Source organism: Prenolepis imparis, unplaced genomic scaffold, assembly GCF_030444845.1.
Source record: "Prenolepis imparis isolate NDT839.2.m4 unplaced genomic scaffold, iyPreImpa1.0 SCAF_8, whole genome shotgun sequence".
Lineage (NCBI taxonomy): Eukaryota > Metazoa > Arthropoda > Insecta > Hymenoptera > Formicidae > Prenolepis > Prenolepis imparis.
The window spans coordinates 5,021,529-5,048,708 of NW_028141166.1; the positions used below are offsets into that span (position 1 = coordinate 5,021,529).

The 27,180-nt window shown below is 40.9% G+C and overlaps 1 protein-coding gene across 3 annotated transcripts in view; it reads right to left on the reverse strand.

Moving 5' to 3' along the window:
- Dll (homeotic protein distal-less) overlaps positions 1 to 27,180 on the reverse strand; it is a 108,986-nt gene that overhangs the window by 65,452 nt on the left and 16,354 nt on the right. The window contains exons 5-6 of one of the 3 annotated variants that reach the window (XM_083044877.1): positions 20,950 to 23,428; positions 12,334 to 12,575 (exon numbers count right to left, since the gene is read on the reverse strand). In XM_083044877.1, coding sequence (XP_082901003.1) covers positions 12,334 to 12,575; positions 20,950 to 21,442 — 735 coding nt within the window. In that variant the 5' untranslated portion in view covers positions 21,443 to 23,428. Of the gene's footprint in view, positions 1 to 12,333; positions 12,576 to 20,934; positions 23,429 to 27,180 lie in introns of all 3 variants that reach the window. The other 2 variants (XM_083044879.1, XM_083044878.1) reach the window with 2 other exon arrangements.

Genomic DNA, 27,180 nt, shown 5'->3' on the forward strand with positions numbered 1-27,180 from the left:
CCTACCTCCTACCTATGTTTTTGAAAGCGCGTGAAAAACCTGTTCTTCAAGCTTTTAGAAAAAAATGTGAAATTAAGAGACTTGTGTACTCTTTACAAAATAGACAGATACTTGGAAAGACGCAGCGCGACGTGTATCGAAATAAAATTCCAATAGAATAGGTAGATAGATGCGGATAAAATGGGCTTCTCTCTTTCGCAAATAAAAATCCACAGGTCGAGGCAAAAATTAAAGATCGTCACGACAAGGTACTGTCGGATGGAGACGACTACACGTCTTTCCTCCCGTTGCCCATCCTCGGCAACCCCATCTTCTCTACGGCCATGCACGACTGGTACGAGAGGGTTCGGATTTACTGGCGAAATGTTGAATTTATTAGATCGAGATACGCGTGGGCGTGCCTCGCCGTAATCCTCCCCCCTTTCCCCACCCTTTTATCCTCCTGCACCCCGTTGCTTCTCCGACATCGACCTTACCGTTAGGTTACGTACGCGCGTAGAAGCCCTTCCAGAGAGCGAGCCGCCTAAATCTAAAACTAAAAGTTAGACGAGAGGAACACGTATGTACCACGCGCGCGTGGAATCGAGAGAGGAGAGAGATCGAGAAAGATCACAAGGCGTAGACGCGCGTATCCTGACGGACGCTGGCTCACGTTCTAGGAATCGAGGGTCGCGAGAGTATCGTTGAATTCGATCGTTGGCGCCGAACGATGATTTACGGGCGAAGAGGAAGGAACGAGGTGGAGGAAAAAAGGAGGGAAAAAGATTGTGGAAGAGGAAACCGAATCTGGTGGGTCCAGCCGGCGTGAAGATTCGTGGGAATTCATCGTCGATTTTCTTCCGCGAAATTCCGCGGAAATTTCCGATTCGCGAGTACCGATAGATCGCGTGACATCAGATGGGGATGAGAAAGAAGAGTTCTAGTGGAACTCCCGCTCGTCTCGCGGTCTCGTTTGTGGGAACTCGAGGATAGTTTTCTTACGCTCGGTTGATCCGGCGAGTCTCTACCGCGGAGGTAGAAACGAAGGAGGAAGAAAACGAAGAGGGAATCGCAATCGTGATATCAAACGTTTCATGTCAAACTATTCACCAATATATATATATATGAAGTACGGACCGGTATAACGACGTGCGTGTTTCGGAGCGGAAGCCGCGGCGAGGCTTCCGCTGGGAGCCGATGGTACTCTCTCCCGCGTCCTGGAAAACCGTGCCAACCAGGCCGATCCGGTCGTGTCGTCGGAACGGAACGGTCTAATCGCCTGGCGAAGACTCCGGAATCGCCTCCCGGCGGGTGCGAACGTCAACGCGACTCTCGGCCGGATTATTTACAACTTCTTGGCATGGAGAGGTGAGCCGAGCGCGCTGAGGCCGAGGCCGGGCGCTGCCAGCGCGAGAAGGAAGTAACGATGATTTATATCCGCTGCTACCAGTCCTGCTCCCAACCCGCGATAATACCAATCATTATCATCGCTTAATAACAGGCATTACTGCCAACATTGAAATAATGCATGCGTGTGTGTGTATGTGTACGTGCGACCGAGCGAACGCGTGTATAGGTGTACTTCGCAAGCCTCTCGGCACAGCTGATCCCTCCCTATATCGTCCAGCAGAAGGGTGCTGCTCCCCCTTTTATTTCTTCCTCGCCACCCACTCTTTCTCTCCCTTTTTCTCTCTGGCGGCCTTACGATATATTCAACGACGACGTTACCGGGGATCATCCGCGATGCAGGTCGCGGCGAAATCAGGTGCGAGCCAGCGCCGAACGAACGCAGCGTGCGCCGGCGGTGATCTTCCTGAAAGATCTCTCGACGCGCGGGGGAGGGGGCGGGGCAGAGGGTTCTCTCTACGCCGCGAAGGGATTCCTCGCACGAGAGGGAGGCAGGAAGGCCGCGCTGCCGCCGCTCGAAAACCCCTCGAGCCTGTTTTGCGCGAATTCTTCTACACTCGGCCGTGGTTCTCTTCTCGAGGAACTTGCCGACGCGTGATTCTCTCTCAAGGACGAGCCTTCTTACGCTCAGCTGTGTGTGCCGCAAATGTTTCAAATATTATAGTAACTACTCTAAAAATTCCTCTTTAGTTTTGTACATTCAACGAAAAAGATATGCGTGACATTCACATATTATATTATTAGGGTTGTTCAGAAAGTAATGTCTCGCATTTTTTTCTCAGAAATTATTTATTCAACAGATTTGAAATTTATACACAATGTACGTTTCCTCTTTACATATATTATTTTTCAACATAATCTTCATCAACTTCCGTAGCTTTACGTCAGCACGATACAAGTGCATGTTTACCTTTATTGAATCAGCTTTTGTCCTCACTGCTTGAATCGCGCCCTCAAATCTTGTACGGCAGAGATATTTTTAAGTTACATCTTTAAGTGGCCCAAAAAGATAAATTCCGGAAGGAGCCAGATCGAGAGGATGAATAGCACAGATTGCTTCTGATATTCAATTTTTTGGACTTAAAAGGTTTAGAAAATGATGAGGGCGATATCGTGCTGGCGTAAGATTATAAAAGTGTAATGTTAAAAAATAATATATGTAAAGAAGAAACATCTATGTATTCAAACCTGTTGAATAGTTTCTGAGAAAAAAATATATAGGGCACATTATTGTCTGAATACCCCTTATTAAAAATTATACACACATGCTTTGAATCTCTCTTCCTCTCTCTTCTTTCCATTTTTTAAGACATTTTTATTTTTATATACGCACCACTAATAATTTGTTTTATGCGCAATGTCGTGACTGTCGCGTTTAAATGCGTGCAATGTTAGGTGTCACAACAGAATACGTATCATTAAGACGCAGAACGATCCGTTACGCGTATATATCCTTACACAGTTTCGTGGAAGAGAGCGGATGACAGAAAAGAGCACGATGTCGCGAAGAGGCACGAAGTGCGCGAATAATAAGAAATCATGTCGAAGAAATCACGATCTGTGAGAGAAACCCTTCGACTGTTTTTTTTTTTTTTTTTTTTTTCCACGCGGTCCGCATTTCGTGTCCACGTGTAACGGAATCGCGCCGCGCGTTGTTCCTGCAAACGTCGAACGGTGTAATTATTGGCATCCGAAGCTCCGTGGGAGGTATCGCGAATGCACGCCATCGTCCCACGAACAAGTGGATACGTACATATGTACGTACGTAGTACGTACACGAGTCGGTGCGTGAAAATAATTATTAGCCTCCGTTTTGCACGGCACAGAAGAGAAACGTCACGAGGAGGCAGAGCCGAGAGAGATGAGACGCCGCTACACAAGTCGCGAGAAGGAAAAAAAGGGACGAGTTTCCGGTATATACGAACTCCGCTCGGTTTTCTTTCCTTTCTCCGACGGCGGATAATATCCCGTTGTCACATGAAATTTCCACGAGTTGAAACAGCATTCCTCGGCGCACTTGTGCATTTTTATCGAATTTTTAAAATCTGAACTTTGGATGTACAATTTTTTTTTCATCGTATATATATCTAATGAAATAGTCTTTTAGTCACGAAAGACTGCTTTTTAATCAGTTATATTTCTGCGACTCTTAAATATCAATCTTATCATGTCTCTCATAATTGCTAGCAACAAGTTATGGCGCGCAGGGCAAAAGAGGCTCATCCCAGCATCGCGATGAACGGCGCGTTGACAGGTTGACGCAGCCTTTCGTCGAGCATAATCGTGACTTGCTTCTCCATTGTCTCCGGTAGATTAGAAAAATAATCAATAAGCCTCGTCGTCTCTCTCTCTCTCTCTCTCTCTCTCTCTTTCACCGCAGAAAATGATAAAAGTTACAAAAACTTGCTGTCGAGCTTAGCAAAGGCACGCCAATGTAGCCGCACGTTTAATAGAAATTACTGGACGTAATCCAAGGATAAAATTTCTTTGCGTCGCACGTGTTGTGGACGTAATCGCGATTCGATACGGTCGCGATAGATTTGTGCTATTAATTATTATCGCGCAAGAAAATCAGTCTGATATATAGACTTGCGTCAGATGTGAATAAATACGCGCAAATAAGTCACGGGAATTTCGTACAAATTAAAAAAAAAATACTGGCGACACCGGATTCTCGGATCTCGATCTAAGGAATGTGGTTGAAAATATTAACATTTTTCTTATAATTAATTATGTACGAGCCAAAAAATGCAGTAACCGCGCGAAGTCGATAATTCCCGGGACAAAACACTTCATCGAAAGAGAAGTTTCTTGATACGCAATCGCAAAATATTAATGCGCGCGTTTTCCGGGAAAACAGGTCAATCAAACGGGTCGATAAACAGGGTTTCTTGTTGCATCGTGAATCAGAATTCGACGATTCCTCCGCATAGAATAATTTCTCGAATTGGGATATTTGTAATAAAGTTCTCTGAATTGCGTATAATTGAATAAATTCTTACAAAAACTTCAAGCAAAGTTAGTGCAATTTTTTATATGAAATTTTTAATATGAATTTACTATAACGAGATTTAACTGCACGTGCATATGAATAGTATTATTCCTAATGGTATACAAAGAGTCGCAATCAGATATACACACGTATATAGCTATCTAATGACAGAAGAAAGTACGGGGCATAAGTGCAGATACTCAATATATGCTAGCATCAACGTTTCTATTAAACAACGGAAACGTCAATCGTACGACGTGTTACAAGCTTCATCGGATACCGGAGGGAAAGTTTCCATCGGTTTGCTATCGGCGAAGCCGATTCGTGCAGATCTTAAACGACGCGCGAAACAGGAAACTGTCGAAGAGACTCTATTAAAAACGATACAATACGACCGTAAAAAATTTCCACTGTCGCAAATACATCTAGAAGTATATTTGTGAGTATACCGTTACGAGTTCGTCACATGCGAAAAAGGTCCAAGCGAGAAAATTCGCCAAGAAATCGGTTAAAATCGTGACGTACACGTGAACACGCATACGCAGGACTCGTCGGAATACATAATAAGCTGTATCGCGAGCCGAGAGGATCGCGTGCGCCGCGAAACTTTCTCATTTGCAGACGGTAGACTAGCGATTGACAGATACAAACCGATAGCGACATGTCGGTCGAACTTGTATTCGTTTCATCGTACATGCCGATAATGACCGGGGGTGAGCGCGACATATACGAAGCCGAAGCTGATCGCGGGCGATGGACACATCCCCTATCTTGACATGCACGAGTCGGCCGTGATGAGATGATATCGCGATAAGCGATAAGGGATCAATGTATGCCGGTTACTCGGTTAGAGTACGAAGAGATCGAGAGGGCGAACGAGATATGTATATAAAGGAGAGAGAGAAGAAATAGATTTATTGCTCTCTTTAACCCAAGGTCTGTCGGAACCAACAATAAGTATAGCTGAACGAAATATACGTAAAAAAGTAACGTTAACGAGCCTATAAAAGGAGGAAAACTATAGCACACTTTCTCTCATACGTTCCGGAGATCGAGCAAGTAAAAAGACGGTTCTCCAGTGTATCGATAATTTTTTAATTGAACATAGATTGTAATTGATCAATAATTATTATTTACTCTTGTCATCATTTTTATATAAATATATTTTCTATTGTATATGTGTGTGTATATATGTGTCCATCCGCTTCGAAGCAACTTTAGAGATGCGAGAGGCAAACAGAAAAGTATTTTAATTAACTTCACCGAAAACGGTCGGGATTTTCACGGCGGACTTCACGTCGCGTCAAACACGCGCAGTCAGACCTCTCGGCGAAGTTCGTGAAATCTCGATTAAAAAGTTTACACGCGGTGATACGAAGTACGTGTTATGCGTTTCGCCGAATTTTCCCAAGTTCCGAAAAGTCATTAAAATAACGAAGTTGCTCTCTCTCTCATATCGATTCTTTCCCGCGCGAACTCCCTGAATTCCCAGGCGATTTCAATGATTTCGCATTTACGCGCGAGACTTGTTGACACTTACTTTATTAAAACGGTTAATTAATTAGGGAGCTAATTAATTTATAGCTAGACACGAATCGCAGCCCCTGAGGAATCAACCATGATGGTGTACGCATCCTGAAGAACGCGTTCGAACTTGCAGACATGTTGCCTTGCAACATTGTTTCGCTATCAGAGCTATACCTTTTCGATGATTTATACGGCCTAGCACACCAAGTCATCAATTATCCTATTCATTGTTCCCCAACGAGAAATTGATTCCGCTATCTTTCTCCTATCTGCTCTAATAACGACACGAAAGAGTTTTGCTATAGATCATCGATAAACTCTCTTACTAAGCAACTTTTTTTTCTGCTCATAAAAACTTTAATATTTCATGCATTTTATTCATTTTATACACAAGTCAATTTATTTAAAAATTATTCAATAATTTATATCAATTAGAGTCTAAAATATATTTCTTATTTTTTAGAAATGCAATATAAAAGATATGTTAATTTTAAAATATACGATTATAACTAATTTGAATTGGGAAACTAAAGAGTTTCGACCAGAATTCATCGATATTCGATTTGATCAAAAATATAGAAAATGGAAGAAAATTTGAAGTAACATCAAGAAATATAAAATCAGCGTCACTCTCATGAAGCATAAGAAATTGCTCGGGAGCCTGGTATTCGGTACATTTTATTCAATAAATAACACTTTCATAAACCGAACGATTTATTGCAGGGCCGGCGGTGACCCTCGTGATCCGATACACCATATTCCCGTGATTAATTATCCGATTCATTGTTCCCCGGCGTCTGATAACATCTGGTCTGATAACGAAACGAAAGGCTTACAGAGGCGCGTCAGCGCGTGTGTGCGTGTATCTATGTACATATGTGTCTATATAGCGAGCGCAGTGATAGGCAGATAAATGGACGCTGATAAATGCACGGGAAAGGCGGACGAGGGAAAGAGGTGGAAATACACGTACAAAACGGAGACACAACCTAACCGCCGGTTATTATCGGTGGATCGGCGTTTGCCACGAAGACGAGGACGACGGAGAGTTTCGCAAGTCGGCATTACGACGGTAGCCGGAAAAGGGGAGAAAAACCGCGTAATGATTTTAATCGGGAGCGAGAGAGAGAGGGAGGGAGATATGGAGAACTGGTCAAGAGAGCGGATAGGATCTTGAGAATACATGATCTAAGCTAGTCCGCTTCTCCCTTTCGCTCTCTTGAGATGGAACGCGATCGACGTAAAGGTTCTCCGAATCTAACGTCGCTTTTCATCTCGCGTGTTTTATTCTAGTCTTTAGAAATTATTTATGTGACGATTTAAAAATTGGTTTCATCCAAATTACGGAAATCTATCAAAGATCGATTTATAAATCTGCTTGCAATATGTATTATTAATATCTTGTGATTCGGTTAAAGTAATTGATATTTTTGTGAATTGTGTTTCACAATTGACACATATTAATATTAATCTATTGGTGATTTTTATTCGTTTGTTCCTTCTTTTTCGAAAAATTGAATCATTTGCAAGTTTATATAAATTATTTATATATGAATGATTTTTAAATCTCTTCAAAGTAGTTTTAAAAAAATGCAGTTAGAGAATGCTTTAATAAATTACTATGAATATATCAATTGTCAATTAAAACGTCATTTTACAGCTGAGAATTAAAAAAATTAATGATGTATAAACATTTACTTCTTACGCAAAAAACATTAATTGCTTTAATAAACATTTGTAATTCGACATGTGTTGTCCAGATTTCTGTATACCTCTACACAATCAGTTTAAAAATAATCATTTAATGCCAAATTCATCACTTCATTCCAAGATAAGCATTGTCTTTCGACCGTTCCGGATTAAGTTAGATGGCGATCAAATTAATTAAGTGACCGATACAAGATAGACATCGCGCATAATACAAGAAAAGCGCTAATTGGATTCCATCTTCAACTACGTTTAATCGTTTGAGAAAGAAGGGGCAATAGACTGGGTGACACAGACGCGTCAACAAGCCGATGGCCAATTTATTTTGTCACTACTATAAGATTGGTCAACACACTGAATATATTCGTCGTGGATCAGCCAATATATTCTTCTCTTTACAATTTCACCGTTCGTCGCTCCTGCTCATAAAATATCAGACAACTCCGTTAGGAGTCATAGTTTTGAAATCTGAAAACGCCGCGGGTAACCGATAAGGCGATGATTCCGATGTGGCTGTTATATATACATATAAACGCGCCTTCAATAAACTGACTTTCAAAAAAATGCTTGTAACTATACCGATTAATTATTATTATTATTATTTAGCTCAAAAAATTCGGGACGCAATCGTTAAACTATGTTCGCGAATTATAATGAATCTGCCGAGCGACAATTTTTCTATTTTATTAAATTATAAGAATAGACCCATTATGATTATTATTGATTATCGATCGATATCTCGCGCGGGTTATTTAATTCAGAAAATCTTGGACATAACTATTAAATTGCAAGATGTTCGCGGATCAATGTATCTTCGCATATTGCATTTTTTCTACTTTACATTTTGCGATTAAAACAATCAATGATATTCTGTAGAAAGTAAATGTTTATATATTATTTGTGTTATTTTAACTCTCAACTATAAAATAAAAAATATTTTAATTGATTTATATTGATGTATATACGATTAAAATATATTAATAATTATACATATATGATTAATATCCACTGTTAATTTCTATTTGTTTGTATTTCTAAAGCATTTTCTAACTACATCTTCTAAAAAAATATTATTACAAATATAGATATACATATGTATATCACAAAAAAATGCAAACAGATTCAAATCGACTCACGATAAATTTAAATTTAACTAACGTGTGAACATTGGAATAATTAGTCACAGTTTTCCTCTCTGTCTTTCTAATTTATATATTATATAATTTATTTTTTGTTTTCGCTCTTTTTCGTCTTTATATTAATAGTTTTTTTTCTTTTCTATGGATTCTTGCACAAATATTTCAACGTACGAGATAACGATGAATGGTAGCGAACAGTACTCGTGTACGCAAGCGCATTCATACATAAATAATAGTTACTCGCGCATTCATCTACTGCCATGAGCAGTGTTTTCGGTGATGCAGTGCGCGATGCTTTTTCCGCGAAACTGTACCACGTGCTCTCGTGACAGAAGTTAGATTTCCGAGGACCTTGGACGCGATAATTTATGTTTATTCGGAAATTTAATGAAGGAGAGGCTTCGACCGCAAAAAGAGATATCTGTCATTACAAATCCGTATATTCGTATCCTGCATTTAGATAATGCAATCTTCATGTAAAGGCTTCACAGCAACAACGATGGAATCTAAAATATGTGTATATAAATTTCGTTTTGAATAAAAAAAAATATGATGGTTATACCAGAAAATCTCTAGGGAAATTTAATTCACTCTTGCTCCAAATTTCCTATGCAAGAAAAATGTATAATAGCGCCGACGTATCCTTATAGTGCTAACATATATGAGAATATGGATATTCTCTTCTGATTTCGCGTCATGAGTCGCCCGCAAGTTTTCGTCCTCCCCGCTTTTCCCCCTCGAAGCTGCAAAAGCTACGAAGGCGCTTAACCCCCGTCGCATCCGATAGACGGGATGACAGACGAGACGGGACGAATTTGAAATTCACGTCGTGTACTCTCGCGAGCTTCCCTCTCGCGACTTTCGAATCTCGCTTCGACGTGTTCGCATTCCCGGGGCCAATGAGGAGAGATCGGGCACGTTAGTCGCGGCGAGGAGGAAGAAAAAGGAAGCACCACGCCCAAGAGGTACGTGGCAGGAACGCAGACAGACGTGTTGGTGTCCACGTCCCTCCAACATATACACATCGAGATCGTGTGCCCGTGTGTACTTCGCGTGAGCAAGTATACTACTCCCTGTTCCCACCTCGTCCCTCCCATCTCTATCTCTCTCTGGCCTCTTTCGGATACCCCCTTCGCAGCCCCTTCGCGTATCTCGTATACACCGGCGGCACGAACGCTACCACGTCCTCAAATTGAAGCCCCGGAGAAAAAGAGATGCGTGGCCTCACCTCGATCTCGCTCCTGCCTCCCCCCCTTCACCCCTTCTTCTGCGTTTCTCTTTCTCTCTCCCTCTTGGCCATCATTTGAGGCCGAAGGAAAAGAGGAAGAGGAGAAGGAGAGAATGGGAAGAGGCCGGTGGGGAAATGCGAGGGGAGAGATCGCCGGGGGGACGACGTGGTGGCTGTCGTGGCGCAAAAGAGGAGAGGGGCAGGAGAGGAAACGCGGAGGAAAGAGGAGAGAAGATGGAAGAGACTGACTGACTGAAGACTGAAGGCGCCATGTTGGTGGCGATGACAAGAAGGCTAGCGCGCGACGGTAGCAGGGCCAAGAAGAGTGCAGAGGCAGAGAGGCAGAGGCGCTTGGTCGAACGCCTTGATTGGGCGATTACGGATTATGCACGGTGCCTGACGCTGAGGAGCCGCGCCGATCGCGGCAGGATTCTTCTCTCGACGCGAGAGATGTCGAATATTTCTAAAGATATAAGTCATCCCACCCATTTTGCGAAAAAGAACGTTTAAGACGATATCTGGGGGGCGTGAATTTTTAGGGTAGCACCAGAAAAGGAAAATCCCTAAAAATTTTATTCCTATGACGATTCAACATGATTGTCCCCCCCAAAAATTATATATATATATGTATATTATAAATTAAAGATAAACAATGCTGATTGCAAGAGAACGACGGTGTTTAGTAAACAACCTGACGCCGATTGCTCATCAGGTTGCGTCGCGCTCGACTCATTCGCTCGCGAGGGGGGAGAACAAACTCCCGCGGTGTTCCGTCTAATGAAATTATCCGGTCCGGGACCCCCTGCAACGACATCAAACAACTACGACAGCCAGTTATCCCGTGATTACGCGCGTGATACGCAGTTATGTATGTGCGCTGCGCCATACGCGACGATCGTTGTGCACACACTTCTTCGAGGGTTGAGGTTGAACGCAACAAAGAGCAACCGCGAAAATTGCTCCACGCTCGTCTCGCATCGATCAATGAAACGCATAATTTTGCGTTGAGGAAACTCGTAATTTCATTAGACTGCGACTCGATACAGGAATAATGAAAAAGGACACTTGTGTGTATATAATTCGGTATAATCAATAGACTGAGTAACTGATAAACTGTCGAGTGTCGATCCGAATGTTTTAATTAGCCTCTTAGATTTTGGGTTCGATAAATCAGTCAGACGTCACGAGAAATCTACAATGGACCTAATTAACTTCTCTCTGATTATGTAGCTCGATCTTCGGCTCTAATAAATCGTTAATCGGAAACCGGGCGACGAAGCGCATATAAAGTCTTGCCTGCCATGTGGAAAGTTCGCGCGCAAAACTCGCGCGATTGCCGAGAGAGAATTTATGGCCAGCTCGTTAGTTCGCACAAACTTGTCTCTCTCTCTCTTTTCCTACCTCAGTATATATACACTGGACACTGGACCGGCCTGCAACCCTATCCCCAATGTCCAGGGCGTGGCGAATCGGTGATTTACTAAAGTCATTTGTGCCGATAATGCTGACAGATGCCGTTTATCGGTGGCTCCCGTTACCAAAGTATGTATAACCGGATCCATCCATCGCGTCGATCGCGAAGAGTATCGCGAGTAGACGCGAGAGTAATTGGTCAGACAACAACGGCTTCGATACAATGTGTGTTTGCTGTTGTAACCAATAGAATTGACTCGTTTACGCAATTTCGACAACGTTTCCTGATATCTCTAGAGTAGAAAACCTGTTTCGCGGAAATATAATGTTCCGGATATTTTATCATTGGTGGAAACGTATTGCCGATACGATATGTGTATATAAATTAAGACTTCTGAGAAAATTTCACTGTCACGAAAGACGTATCACATCTTAATAATTTTCGCTATCGCGTAACGATAATAAAAACTAATGTTGGAATAATTAATTTTCCAAGTACTTTTTAAGTGTAAAATAAAATGAAAATAATTTATTCCGTAATCTTCAATAATTATCATTATCAAAATATATAAAAATATATATTCGAATAATTGTAATTAATTTTCCGAATACTTTCTATCAAGTTTAAAATGAAATAAAACTGATTTATCCCATAATCTTCCATAATAATTATTATGAAAAATAAGTATTCAAATACATAATTATAATAATCAATTCTCCAAGTACTTTTTATCAATTATTAAAATAAAATAAAAGTAATGTATTCCGTAATCAATTATATTATTACCGTCTTGTGTACTAAACTAAACGGCGCCATTTTAGCGCACGTGGAGGCTAGATAATGAAAAAGCGCGAGATAAGAATAACTATTTATCGTCGCGTCGCGTCGTGGGAAGTTTGCGCTCTAAATCTATTTAATATGCCTATATGTAGAGACTGACCTGTGTTTGCGTGAGTCCGAGGCTGGCCGCGAGCTCCGCTCTTTCCGGTAGCGCGAGGTACTGCGTTCTCTGGAACCGCCTGTTGAGCTGCTGCAATTGCAGGCTGCTGTAAATCGTCCTCGGTTTCCTCATCTTCTTGCCCTTGCCGTTCCTGAGGGAACCGCCGCCGCCGCCGCCCAGCTCGTCGACGAGGCTTCCGCCTTTATCACCTAATGGCGAGAGGTCTGCGAACATGCACCACCCTAACATCAACTTTCAGAATCCCCGTCACCGCTCGTGTACGAACTAAAAATAAAATTAAACTCAAACCTATATTGATTATTTTAACAACATGAGTTTTCGATAAAAAAAAGATTACAAAAATACCATAATGCGAGAAAGTGGAGAAAAATGCTGTAAATAATAAAAAAAAATTTTAATTATTGATACCTTCCAGTTAAGAATTTGTATCATTTAATGAATCTGCCCGTGCGAGAAAAATTAATCTTGCGCGAGACGATCTAATTACAAGTAATTTTTCTGATTGAAAGACTCTCGTACGGGAATGCGTGTAAAAAGTAAAAGGCGTTTACCGAAGAGTCTCGAAATTAACGGAAGTGACGCGCCGTTTTTTTCTTTCCCGAAAAGCAGAAGGAAAGGGAAACACAATAGCATAAACGCGAGCGGAATATATTTTATTCGACGCAAGCCGCGCGCAATTATCTGATAAAATAAATGCATTATTCAATTCGCATACAACGAATTTGAGATAATTAGCGCAGTGCAGAAAATGCGCGGTGCCCTCTTGCATCGCGCGCTACAACAGATGAGAGAAAGAGAAAAAGCCCCGCGGTGCGTTAACGGGCGCGATAATTAATTACCGAGCCATATATCAATCTTTTAAAGCGATGCAATGAAGTAGCGTAGAGGCCTCGATAGAGGCTCATCCGCGCATCGTGCCAGCGTCCTATCTCGCGCGGAATCTGTTTCATTATTTTTATATCGCGATTATGATGTTGCGTGTTTTCATCGCGCGCGTCCCTTCCCAGGAGAGAGAGGAACATCAGCCACGGACATTTTTTATACCACGACGATAGGCGCGTTTTGTCCGACCGATTTTCAGCGCGAGCGGAAGAGAAAAGACCTAGAGTCCCTATAATCCGAGTCTGATAGTTTTGGCAAAATTCTGCATGCATTAAGTTAGAGTGAGATGACGTGTATTTCTCTCTCTTTCGTAGAATTTTGCTAAAACTGTCAGTTGTCCAGACTCTGATTGTACACTGACAAGGAAAGGTACCCAACTGTCACTCATGGATTTTAATGAAACTTTGCACACTTGTTAAACTATGCAAAATAATAGACACGTATTTTTTTTTATGTGCGGAGAAGCGATTTTAAGGGCAGACTATACCACTAGTAGTAGGAATAAAACAAAAGAAACAATTAATGAATTAAATTCAATATACTAATTGTTATTGAAGAAACTATTATTGTATGCACTGTTAAATTTAATAAATATTAATTCCAAATAACTTGTTTAACAAGACACTTCATGTACCTTTAAAAGGTACATGAATTTAAAAATTGTCGACCAATAATACTACAAATAAAAAAAAATATGATTTTCGCCACAAAGTACTCACAAAGTATGGGCGTTATATTTAATCAGCCATTTTGTATTTTTAAATTATAATGACAGATTCGAATTCTGCGACCCCGCAAACCCCATAATACCTTAGTTTTCAAAAAAATTGTCAAGAATGTATTTATAACTTGAAAACCACCCCATATATACAAGGAGTTGTTTCTGCCCTTAAAATCGCTTCTCCGCACATAAAAAAAAATAGGTGTCTATTATTTTGCATAGTTTTACAAGTGTGCAAAGTTTCATTAAAATCCGTGAGTGACAGTTGGGTACCTTTACTTGTGAGAGAATTTTCTCTTAGAATTTACCCTGAAAATCATGGTAATCATGGACAATATGGTATGGAAAGAATTTTATGAGATTAATTTTACTAAACTATACATAGTAAAATTAATCAAACATATTTTATATTTTATTGCAATAGATATTATTTTTATTGTGATAAATATTAATCACAGAAATTCTCATAAAATTCCATACCATATTGTCTCACGATTACCATGATTTTCAGGGTAAATTCTAAAAATTTCTCTGTATAGGAACCCTAGAAAGAGCTAGAGACTGCAAAATAGAGCGAAGATTAACACGATTATTAATTAGGGTGATTTAGCTCGAAGCTATTCTACGTGATTCTACGTGATTTATATATGTATGAGCGTGTCACCTCGGAGATGAGCGAGAGGGGATCGACGAGATGCGGATCGATGAAGAGCCAACAGGAAGAGAGACTTTGAAAAGAGACAATAATGATCCCCCATAAAGTTTCCGCGAGATTACATTACGCCACGATGCGATGCAATCGCGTGTTTACGCTCGTGTTTATCTTCCCCGTTGCAATTTCAAGGTGATACCGGGTGCAATCTTATCTTTAATATCGGTATAATCTTCAAATCTTTGATGACGCGAGGGTATGACAAAAAGTAGATCGAATTGCGAATATTTTAATATTTTTTTCTTCTTATGAATAAACATACTTTTTATTCAATCATTCATGCTTAAAATGCATTTTAAATTATTTTCATGCTCATACAAATTATTCACTTTTTATTTTTCATTCAATTTTATATTTATACATAAGACTTAACATCTCGTTGGCATAATTAACATGCAATTAAAATCAATTAAAAAATTTTTTTAGATATTTTTAATTATTTTCATGTCTAATTCATTTTTATACGTACTTAAAATTATTTAACTTCTTGTTGAAATAATTGAAATGTAGCTAAAATCGCATAATTAAAAAAAACTGTCAGACAAAAAAACAGAGAAAAATATAACTATATACTTAATGAAATGTTTCTATCGAGATAGAACATTTTACAATCGATCAACGCTCTCATCAATATTTTTTCTATCATGGTGTACCGGTTATTATTATTGTCGCGCGATGTATCAGCGTCACGTAACGTGGGCAATAAATTTTATAGAGGCGTTAGCAGGGATTACGAGCTCCCGTTGTTAATTACAGCCAGTCAAGGCGACGCGATGTCGACCGGGGCGGAGAGAGAGTATCCCTGCACGCGTGAAAAGACCAAGGTGCTGTTTTATGGATGCATTTTTCTCTCTCTCTCTCTCTCTCTCTCTCTTGTTCCCCGAGAGTTGCGAGGAGGGTGTGATATAGAGAGAGGATAGACGATGGTTGTTAACACCGAGGCGTATGCAAAGTGCTCGGCAGTGGCAGAAACTGCCGCAAAGTGTTACTTTGCGCCGCGGCAGTATTCAGCCGCCTAGCATCGCTGAAGGTTCTTTTAGAAGTCACATAATCAAACCCAACCGAACGTATGATAATAAGCCCGCCGAAGCGATTAATGCGACGTTGATAATCACACGGTAGGCGCGCGGCTCTCAATCCAAAGAACTTGAAATTACAAGGTGTCCGTCACTGCCCTAGGCTGGACTTAACGCAACCTGTCTAACATTGTCGCTGTTGAACCGACATCTTGTATTTCTACATCTCGCTACCACAGTTGCGCGCAACAAATGATGAAAAAGCATCTCGAGTTTACTTCTTGTATTCCAGTCTCAACTAGGTAAATTTTTCGCAGACGTGCTGAGAAATTCTAGTAACTAATCGAATATTATCAAATCGGAGTAACTCGAAATTTTTGAGTAAATTATTTTATCAGATTGTTTTATTGCGTTATTTTGTGACTAGGCTATTTTATTATTTTACATTCGTGTTTATCCCTGTCAAAAAGATTTTCTAATTATTATATATATTATCAGCAATAATATACGTGCGCTAAAATATACATCATTTGAGCATTTTTACAATATATATTTAATATTTAATATGATATGATATAATATTTAATATTTAATATGATATGATATAATATTTAATATATTTATTCATTCAAATTTTTTAATATTTCAATATTAGTTATTTTAATAATCCGAGCAAACAATTAATAGCTATGATATCTGGGAGATGTCTCTGGAGAAAACACGACTTCCGTACAAATTCGTAAGATCCGAGCGCGGTTCGGCGGGCTTTCAAAGAAGCCAGGTCGGCTTCCCAGGTCAGGATATACCTCTACCTAATCCTTATGAAAACAATCATTTAATACCTAATCCATCATTCGGGCCCGGGTAAGCATTGTCTTTCGACCGTTTCGGATCAAGTCCGGGCGGCAGTCAGACGTCAGGAAAGGTGACTGATGCGAGATACCGACGGGCGCCTCGTCTGATACCGAGAGAAGCACTCGCTAATTGGATTCCAGGTTCAACTACGTTAGTTCGAGGGAAGGACAACATGTAACGACATATGCATCAACGATTCTTTTTTCTTTTACACTCTCGCGATTTTCCGCTCGTGTAATATCGGACAATTTCATTAAAATTTTGAAATCTAAAAAGTACCGCGATAATGTCGCCAAATGCGCTTTCGATAAATTGACTTGCAAGAAAAGGCTCACAAGTACACTGATGTTATGACAGTCGCGAACTTGTGTAACTAAAATCTACGAAATAAGGTTGTATGAGTTGGTAAATTGAGACATAATGCACGTGTACGCGATAAGAAGTTCGATGACAGTTTGGACACGTGGATAAACGATTATCTTCACACCTTAATCGATGGTTCCCGACGCTTCGACCACAAGTTACGTAAAAGTGTCAAAAGTATCGTATATTTTGATTCAGCTATTATCCGTGCACACATATTGAATTCGCGGAAGCTACGAGCGATCGAACGTGCCTTTCTAGGAACGAGAGAGAAAGAGAGAGAGAGAGAGATTAGGAGTTCTCAGAAAATCCGGGTCCATTATAACAAGACGCGAGATGTGTTCGCGAGTATCTCGCAAAGGCGATTTTTCTATATTGAATCGTGAGGAAATCGAACGATTATTATTATCCATCAAAGATTCTTATATTTATTATATTTAGCTCCGAAATTCGAGACGCGATCATTAAATATCGTGAGACAAATTGAAATAAATCTCTTAAACACACAACGATTCTTTTATCGAAAATAAATATAAAAATAGAAAGACAACAATTGTCAGCTATGTCGATTAATTAATGCATATGGTAAGAATTCTCTATTTTTATTCGAAAAAAAAAACGATTTTAATATTTACGCAGCTATTTTTCGATTAAATTTTTTACAATTAATGGCAAATTGTAATGTTAAAAATAAATATCATGACTAATTGCATGAATTCAATGCGCATATAATTACGCAATGTAAAAATACGCAAACTTTCCGCAATTATTGCGTCACCTTTTCGCGTTCGGATGTGACAAGTGACAGACTCGCTTTTATTGTCTGATGCACAAATAGTTTGGCGTGCTCGTTAGCAATTAGACGGATCGCGATTGTGATTTTATCGATTACAATCGACGCGATTAACCTTGTTAACGGATGGCCACAATATTTATGACATTCGGCAATGATCGTCGCATTATATGCACTCTTCATAATGCCTGTCGGAGAAATGCGACAAGTTTGAAGTAGAGTCTTGTACCTTGAAACATTGCGACGGTATTAACGTAACTATTCGAGAAATTTCTTTTTTCTTCCCCCGCGCAGAAATACCGAAGAGTTACGCGAACAGCCCTTCAATAAACATTTCTACGACGCGACTCGGAATATAATGCGTTTCGTTTCCGTACGATTTATTTAATAAAAGCGAGCCCGCGCAGGCGCACACAAGTTGCGAAAGGAAAATGACCGGTAATTTAAAGGCGAGACGCGCAACGTTTCCCTCGTGCGTGAGAATTCAACCCTCTGGGAAACGCGGGAATCGTCGGCTCGCTGATTCCTCCCCCTCCCTTCCTCGGTGGAGGAAAAAGTTTTTCCCGCGCGCCGCGTTTTCAACCCTTTCTCGGGGGGAAGAAGAAGCTCACCGGCAATTTTCGCGAGAGAGGCGCAGACCACGAAAATTGCCGAGCGGGAGAAGTGCACTCGCTACCGCAGTAGTGGATTACGCAGAAGTGCACGGACTTTCAGGGAGATTGCCACATGCCCGCGATGGTGAACACATATATACATATACATACACACAGGCGGGGGTCGTTACGAATTCATGGGGCGCGAACGGAGGGGTAGAAGCGAACTGTCACCCCGGACTCTTTCTCTCTCTCTCTCTCTTTCTCTCTCTCTCTCTCTCATCGTCTGCGCGAGCTAAGCTTTGCCTAGCTAAGCCGACGGAGTTTCCTCGTTGCTCTACACATCGCGCGTACGTATGCATGTACATCCCGATAAATTATTCGCCGAATGTTGCCGCGGCTGCGGCGGAATATTTCCAGACGATAACCCGGACTATATTTGAAAATGCAATCGACCAAGAAAACCGTGCGCGCGCGAATGTCGCTATGCAAGTCCATGGGAGTCTCTACAGCACGCGGACTTTCTCGGGCGAAATAAGTTATCTCGATCACGCGATGCGGATGTGTACAATAGAGTACATGTTTAGACCACACCGTGTGAGATAGAGAACTGTGGATAAGAAGGAAAATTTCTATGAAATATGATAAGGCAGCTTGTAACATCTGACCGTGACGTGAGCAATCTCAATTAATCGTGTTATTTGTGTAACTTCTCTTCTCTTCTGTCGTTATTTTTTCATTCGCGCGCTAAAAATCTTGAGCGATTATCTCGAAAAAACCAGTTTTTTTTCCTTTCCAATTCCAATAACAATATATTTATTGTATAGCGTAATGTCATCTCGTGATGTCTCGAGCGATTCCGCGATCCGCAACAAAGCAGGGGCGAATCCGATAATAATCGCAATTAGCTGACTTGTGATTTCGCGCGCGAGACAAAAATCGCGCTAATGCGATTCCGAGAGATGATAAAAGCCGAGAGAGAAGAAGAAACGAGATGATCGGATGAGGGAAACCTACATCTATAAGAGCGAGAGAGCTCTTAGTCCCGTGAACTGCTCCCGTTTTTGGGTCCCGAATCTTTTTGTCTCGTTCGTTAGCCGCTTTGCGGGACTTTTTAGACCTTCGAAGATTCTTAGTCATATATCTTATTCCATTTCATTGTGCTGTGACATAGCTGGGGCGTCGACCAGCTACTACTACCTGCTAAGTTTTTTTTTTTCTCTCGTGCCCCGTTTTCTCTACCTTTATTTTTATCCCGAGAATCTTCGTTTAAATTACGTCCTAAGAGAGTAAAACTGTATCGGTTTATAAATTAACTATCTCATTCATGGAAAACATCGTACGAGCTTAAAAATGAAATACATTGAAACGAGAAAAAGAAAAAGTTGAATGTATCTATGTTTTTAATATACAGATGCCCGTTGTTTACCTACAAAAACTTTTACGATTTCTTGGGGTTTTTCTAGAGTTTGTTTTTATAGAGAAAGAGAAAAACTTTCGATTTCTTTGAGAGTTTGTTTTCAGAGTTTATAATGTCTCTTGTATAGAGTGGAGATACAGATTATGAGAGGCTAACGATGTATCGGTATATACATATAAAGTAAACTTTCTAGAGTGTCGCATGCGGAAGAAGATGACGACGTGGGCGAGTGAATCGACGTTGTAAAACTGGGCTGGCGGAAAACGCGAATCGCGAGAACCTAGAAGGAGAGAGAGAGAGCAAATCGCGATATAAACGCAGCCGGTTTCTTTTTTACGTCGGGCAAAACACGGCGGAACGGCAACTGATTGCGTTTACGTCGCGAAGACACGAGCGTTCCACATTTATTGTCGCGCTTGGAAATTCGCTAACGCGGATTAAGACGTTCACCAGCAAGCGGGGGGAAAAGTGGGGGCAATAAAAGACCCGGGGCCATACAATAAAGTCGTAATATAATAAAACGCGCTCGCGGGATACAGGTGACCCACCGGAAACGCCTGTCGCCGTCTTATATTTCTGCTTCGTGTCAAGGTGACCTTATCATTCTTGACAAATGTTAGAACGCTGGCACGATATTCGCGAGACTCGAAGTCAGTTATTAGCGCACCGGTGATGGACGATTTCGAAAAAAAATTATCTCTTCATCTATCTGTCTATATCTAAAGTATAGGGCCCAAGGTGAGAGAGGATATTCGAACGCGTTTACGATTCCGAATCTTTAATCTTCTCTCGAAAAACGACGTTGTAAGACTTGTGTCAGATTATGGCTCGTTGAATTGAAAGCGAATTTGTTTACTACGATCATAATTAGCGAGAGAAATTCTCGTAGCGTCATCAATTTTGCGACGCGCCACGTCAATTACGTATATATATATATATAAGCACTTTCGCCTTGAGCCCTTCGATGATATCTCCGTTCCATGACGATACTTTGCACTCTCTCGCGGCTCGCGAAAACTTCACTGCAAAATTCACCCGACGAGGACCAACAAAATTAATTTCACTAGGTCATCATATTATTTATCACGATTTTACTATCGACACGAAGCATGAAGATGATGTCCGATGATCGAAACACGGAACAGAGAGACTCATCTACGATGATCTAATCAACTAGACTTAAAATTCTAAGAATAGAAAATGTAAAAAGGCTGCGAATACATACAGTTGGGGTACTCACCGTCCTTGGGCGGCGAGGGGCACTGGGGGGCGTACGATCCCAGGTGATATCCGTATGCGTTGTGCTGGTGCATGGGCGCGAACGGATATCCGGCCAGCGCAGATCTAGGACTGGGGAAGCCCGCGTCCGCGTGTTGCTGATTCCCGCTGCCTGGCCCGGAGCCCTGATGGGCCGCCAGCGAGCCGACCTGGTGCGAGAACTGATGCGCGCCGGGTACGTTGTGCCCGCCCGGGTAACCGCTTCGCAGACTCGCCGGATTGTAGAGGTTATTGTGCTGGAGCTCGATGAAGGCGGACTTGCCGCTCTGGGAGACAGGCGTGCTGGAGGTCGTGCTGTCGCCGCCGTTGCCGCCGGGCGGCCCGGGCGTCACCGAGCCCAGGCCCGCGTGATGAAGATGCTGCTCCATGTCGGAATTAGCGCCCCCGGTGCCGGCGGCGCCGCTGCCGCCGCCTCCGCCGCCGCTGCCGCCGGTCGGTCCGCCGCCGCCCGACATGCTATTCGGGGTCGGGGTACTCGACGGACAGGGGTCGCCCGCCCCGAATGGGCTCCCCAGATCCGTGAAGTTGAGCGTCGTCGTGCTGCCCGGACGCTCCACCTTAAACACGACGTCGATGCCGCCGCCACAGCCCACGATCTTCGCTAGACTCGCCGACGACGTCGTCGCCGCCGCGCGCCCTCCGTACGGGGCCCGAATCTTGGGGCCACTCTCTCTCTCTCTCTCTCTCTCTCTCTCTCTCTCTCTCTCTCTCTCTCTCTCTCTCTCTCTCTCTCTCTCTCTCTCTCTCTCTCTCTCTCTCTCTCTCTCTCTCAGTCTACGTGACGAGTGGCCTTGGACTTATATCTTGGACGATGTTGTACTATGTGTCGGAGTAGACCAGGCGCCGAGCCGACATTGGATCGCGAGTTAGCTAGCCGTCGGGCAGCGACCTAGGATACCTATCAGCTGATTGGGGAAATTCACCCTGACAAGTAGAAATGGTATCACCGTGTTCGAATATTGTTCTGAATTACTTTCGTCAAGTACTATCGTCGTTCGCACTATCACGACGCTTCGTTCCTTTCTCTCACTCTGTTGTATCAAGAATATTCACTTCTGGAGCTGTATCTCGGAGCAGTCTACGTTATACGTGAGCCGTCACACTCGCCCGTCGCTCGGACGGTCTTGTTTATCAGCGCGGACCTACCACTTGTCACACTCGTCCACTTCACACGCGTACTCTCTTCGCGGGAACACTATTAACCAAGCCAGATAAAGAGAGGAGAGTCCGGAAGAGTCGATGCTACTGTCCGGTCGCCGTGCGTCAGCTCATCGTCGCTCGGCTTCTAAACGGAGATGCGTCACGACCGGGCCGTGACCAGGCCGTCGGCATATCGGAGTCCCTCGCACTCGCGATTATACAACGTGTAGTATACAAGAGTCGCGAACGTCACTCGAACAATCACTTCAACACAGTCCCGAATGCACCTCCGCCGCGTCAGCTAGTCCGCGAACACATCCGCGCGACGGACGGCCGAATAACCGAGGACCAATCAATTCCACCTGGACCGATCAATTCTATTCCAAGTCGCTTCGTTATCCCAACACACTCGCGGCCGATTTAATTGCGTACCAAGGCGAGGACACGCGCGCGCGCCCGCTCACCTCCTCGGCGACGGTGTGCCTTTTACGCGCGTCGCGCCACGATTACACTTGCCCGATGAGGGTATCGTGCACGCTCGACGTATACGCGCACGTATACACGACTGGACGAAGAAGATGAGAGAAGAAGAAGACGACGAAGATGACCAGGGCGTATAGAAGAGGAGAGAAGAGCACACACGCGCGCCTGGTTCCAGTAACTGCAGTGCACACCGCGCGACGCGGACCGGTATAATGATACATAATGAAGCCCGAGCCGCTCCCCGGAGCCTGGTTCACCGTTTCCGAGAGTCGCCACAGCGGCGCTATTCAAGGCGAAGTCTGTGAAGGGTGCCAGGCCGGTCTGCGATTGGCGGGTCGAACCGTTCCCCACCAAACGCATATAAACTCTGCGACGGCGATTGGAGTTGCGGAGGCCATTATGGTATCCACATGGGTGTCGCTGAAGAACAACCGCGCCTACGTCTACCTGGTCGCCCTCGGGGCGACCGACGATGCGCGCTGATGTTCTGTATACCTGCCTGCCCGGGGAAGTCCGTTCCTTCCTTCCTTCCTTCGTTCGTTCGTTCGTTCGTTCGTTCGTTTCGGGCTGATATCGTCGGAGAGATAGACTAGAGAGAGACTAGATCGTCTGATCGAGCTACATAGATCTTCGCGCGTCGCAGAATCGTGTCATCTGTTATTCTCTCTTTCGAGCTTGTTTCATTCGTTCATTGACTAAATCGCGCGCTATCAGACGCGAGAGACGAGTGACATTCCAATTGTTGACTACCTTGACGTCTCAATCGTCGAGAGTTTGAGTTCAGCTTAGACGGGGATTAGTTCTTCGTTGATGATCTTCTGAAATGCAAAAATACGGAGTTTATGCTATATAAATCATAATTTTTGAGCTTGTTTTCTTGAAATAAATTCTAATAACAATGAGATAGAGTCAACACGAGTCATTTGATACACACGTGCTAGAAAATCATTACAATGCACATCCTACTTTTATCTTATATTTTTACTAAGTTGATTTCCGTATTATTAGATTTAGTTTCGATTTTTATTTACGTCTCTTCTTGGGGCTCAATGATAGACAACAAACTGAAAGAAGCTATGTTGTACGCAGTATCCACTTTATTAGTAAACGACCTTGTATCTAATAGATCAATAACATAAACAAACAATGTTTACATTCCTTGGCTCATTCATAGTCTTGCCTTATGATTTGAGAGACTTATTGTTAGTAAACATAGTATTTTAATAAACGCGTTTAGTATTTATTTTTCAAATAATTTTATCCGATTTTCTTAATATTCCGAATCTCGTTTCTAGTTTCTCATAATTTATAAGCTAGATTTTTTATGTATTCTCTTCGATGAATAATACGGTGGAATAAAAATGTAATAAAAGCATTACACATTTTATTTATTATATCCGACTAGCAACTTTGTTGGCTCATTTTAAATTTATAATGTAGTTATCCCGCAATCAATAAGCATAAGCAGCACAGATATCAAAGTGCCGACATGCATATTATTTTTTATATTCTTGTATCAATTTGAATTTCAAATAGCTCAATAATTAGTTGCGTACCTTGTAAAAAATATTTATTTCTAAGAACTGTGTATCACTTTATATTTCTAATTATTTAATGAAAATGACAATGTACGTAATGATAAATGAAATATGAAACATATATTGAATTAACACATATTAAAAATCAAAATAAATCATGCGCAATATTAATGTCCAGATAGCTCGCAATTTGTGTCTATTGAGCTGCTACATGATTTATTTCTTTCGAATTCCAGAATAATCATTAACAAAGAGTTATGTAAGTTTTATTGTATTTATACTATCAGTCGATCGTGCGAACATTGTTGCATTTATGTTAAAAACAAAGAGAATATTTTTAATTTCATAGATCGCCGGTGAACATAAAGAATAAAATTGTCATACAAATGGCTCGATATTTTTTCTTTCCTTTTATTATCATATGCATATTGCAGTTGTATCGATAATGAAACTGACAATTTCAATAATGTGATTTTTGTTAATTAAATCTCAAAGATTCGCGACACAAATAATACGCAATAATTACGCGATGCACTTCAATAAAAAACACTTTGTCGATTGACGCTATGATTTACATCCGAATATAAATCAAAAAGAAAATATTATTGTAATATATTCTATATTCTTAATTTCTAAGTGATTCAACAACTGAAAATTTACTTTTATATTGCGCGATTTTACTTATAGATAATTAAATAAAAAATAATTAAATAAAAAATAAAATTTGTGTAGCAACATAAAAATACACGATGAAAACTTTAAACAAACTAAATATAAGAGTAACTACTCGTATACCGATCATTACGAAAAATTATTTGTCTCGCGTCATATTAATCTTGTGATTGAATTTTTATCGGACAATTTGCCGTCGTAAATATATGCAGCGATAGCAAGAGCATAAAACTTCAGTACGCAGTGCATTTTGTAATGAGATAGATTCTTTCCCGATAGTATCTATGAATGTGTAATCGGGTGAAGATAGATTAAATCTTGCTGGCGGGTCCCGACCTTACTTATGCACATTGACTATCAATACCGTGTAACACGTACCAGTATAATTAATTCAGTTAAATCTTTTCGTGATTAAAATAAGTGACATTTCATTATACGTCGCCTATAGTTTTTTTATGAATGATTGATGACAAACGAGTAAAAAGCGTACCATTCTTATGACAGTTGACGTACTTGGGTCGGTTTTTATTGTAAACATTCTTTCTCTTACGTTAATATATCTCGCGCTTTAGATTTTATATATAAAACTATGTTGTGTAAGTGTGCGTATAAATTAAATCTGATTTTGAAGTCTATATTATTAATTTAAATTAAAAAATTTATAACTATTTCTCTCATTCTCCTAATTTTATTATTAATATTTTAAATACAAATTTTTTTGTTTATAATTAATTAATCAAATAAAAATGTTTTCCGTGACATATATGTGAAATAAAACTGAAATTTCGACAAAACTTTAGAAATACATGTGACGCGGAACAGTTGAAACAGGAACTGGTTGATTGTCATCCTAGCACAGTGACCTAGAGACATTTCTTTCTGGATTATAATTATACTTAATCAGTCAGAGCGTGCACAATTACTGTCTTGAGCGTGGATATCGTCTACAATGATATTAGTCGCTAGATAATATCCCATCTATTAACATTGCGTCACGTTTCGTCAGTGTACGAACTCGATGCTTTAATTACGCGAGCGCTCATTTTCGATACGTTGAAGAGAGAACGTAATATTAATTACACAATTTTCCCGGCGATAAATAATTGTTTATAAGAATATTAAAGGTGGCGTGAACTTTTTTTCGATACTTCAAGTAATGCATATATATTTGTGAGACTTTATTTTATTATATAATATATTATTAATTATTATTATTTTTAATAATTAATAATATATAATATAATCTATATAATATAATTCCTATATCTAAAATTTTATTATATAATAATATATAATAAAATTTTAGATATAGGAAAAATAAAACTGCAGAATTCTATTTTATGTTACATGATAACAGTGTTTTAGATATAGTGGAATTTTATGATCAAATTTGAAATATCTATAGGTTTGTTGCACAATTGTACGTTCACATGAAAGCTATCCCACCATAATAATATACGCAGAGAGAATTTTCTCTTAGAATTTACCCTGAAAGTCATGATAATCGTGGGATAATATGGTATGGAAAGAATTTTAAAAATAATTTTACCATACTTTTAGTAAATTTTACTATACTTTTAGTAAAATTAATCAAATATATTTTATATTTTATTGTAATAGATAGTATTATTTTTTATTGTAATAAATATTAATCAGAGAAATTCTCATAAAATTCTTGCCATATCATATTGTCCCATGATTACCATGATTTTCAGGGTAAATTCTAAGAGAAAATTCTATCTCATGAAATAATATGTTAGGCTATAAAGAAACGCATGATATATAAATGTTAAAATTGTTTTCCTCTACACATATATATTCACTTTTCCACGGATTTATAAGACTCAATTTTTTTTTCAAGCTTGATATAAATATAAGAAATATTTACAACGAAATGTGTTAATCTAGAAAATTACTTTTCTCTCTCTCTCTCAATTTTTGAATTGCAAAACACCTCGTTGCGCGCGCTAATATACATATATGCGATATGAAAAAGTGCGCCGGGCACGAAAACTGGCATACGGGACTCGAATTTTCTTACGTATCCTGGATGAAATCACTTCCCGTAATACCGGTGTACCTATACCTATACTACCGATGCGCCCGCGGGAACGGCACTAGGCCAAAAGAGCGTGGCACGCTCTTACAGGCGCGAAATTACATTGGAGGCTAATTGCATGGCGGCAGTAGCGCAAACACGTGTCATCAGTCGACCGCCACCACCATCACCGCACCACCACCACCACCATCGGCTGCGCCATCACCCATGCGGTGCCTATGGTGGATAGCTGCTGCGCGGCCGGTTGTGTACGGTGAATTACGTAATTGAGGTAAATGGCGGCTATCCAGAGTGCGGGGAA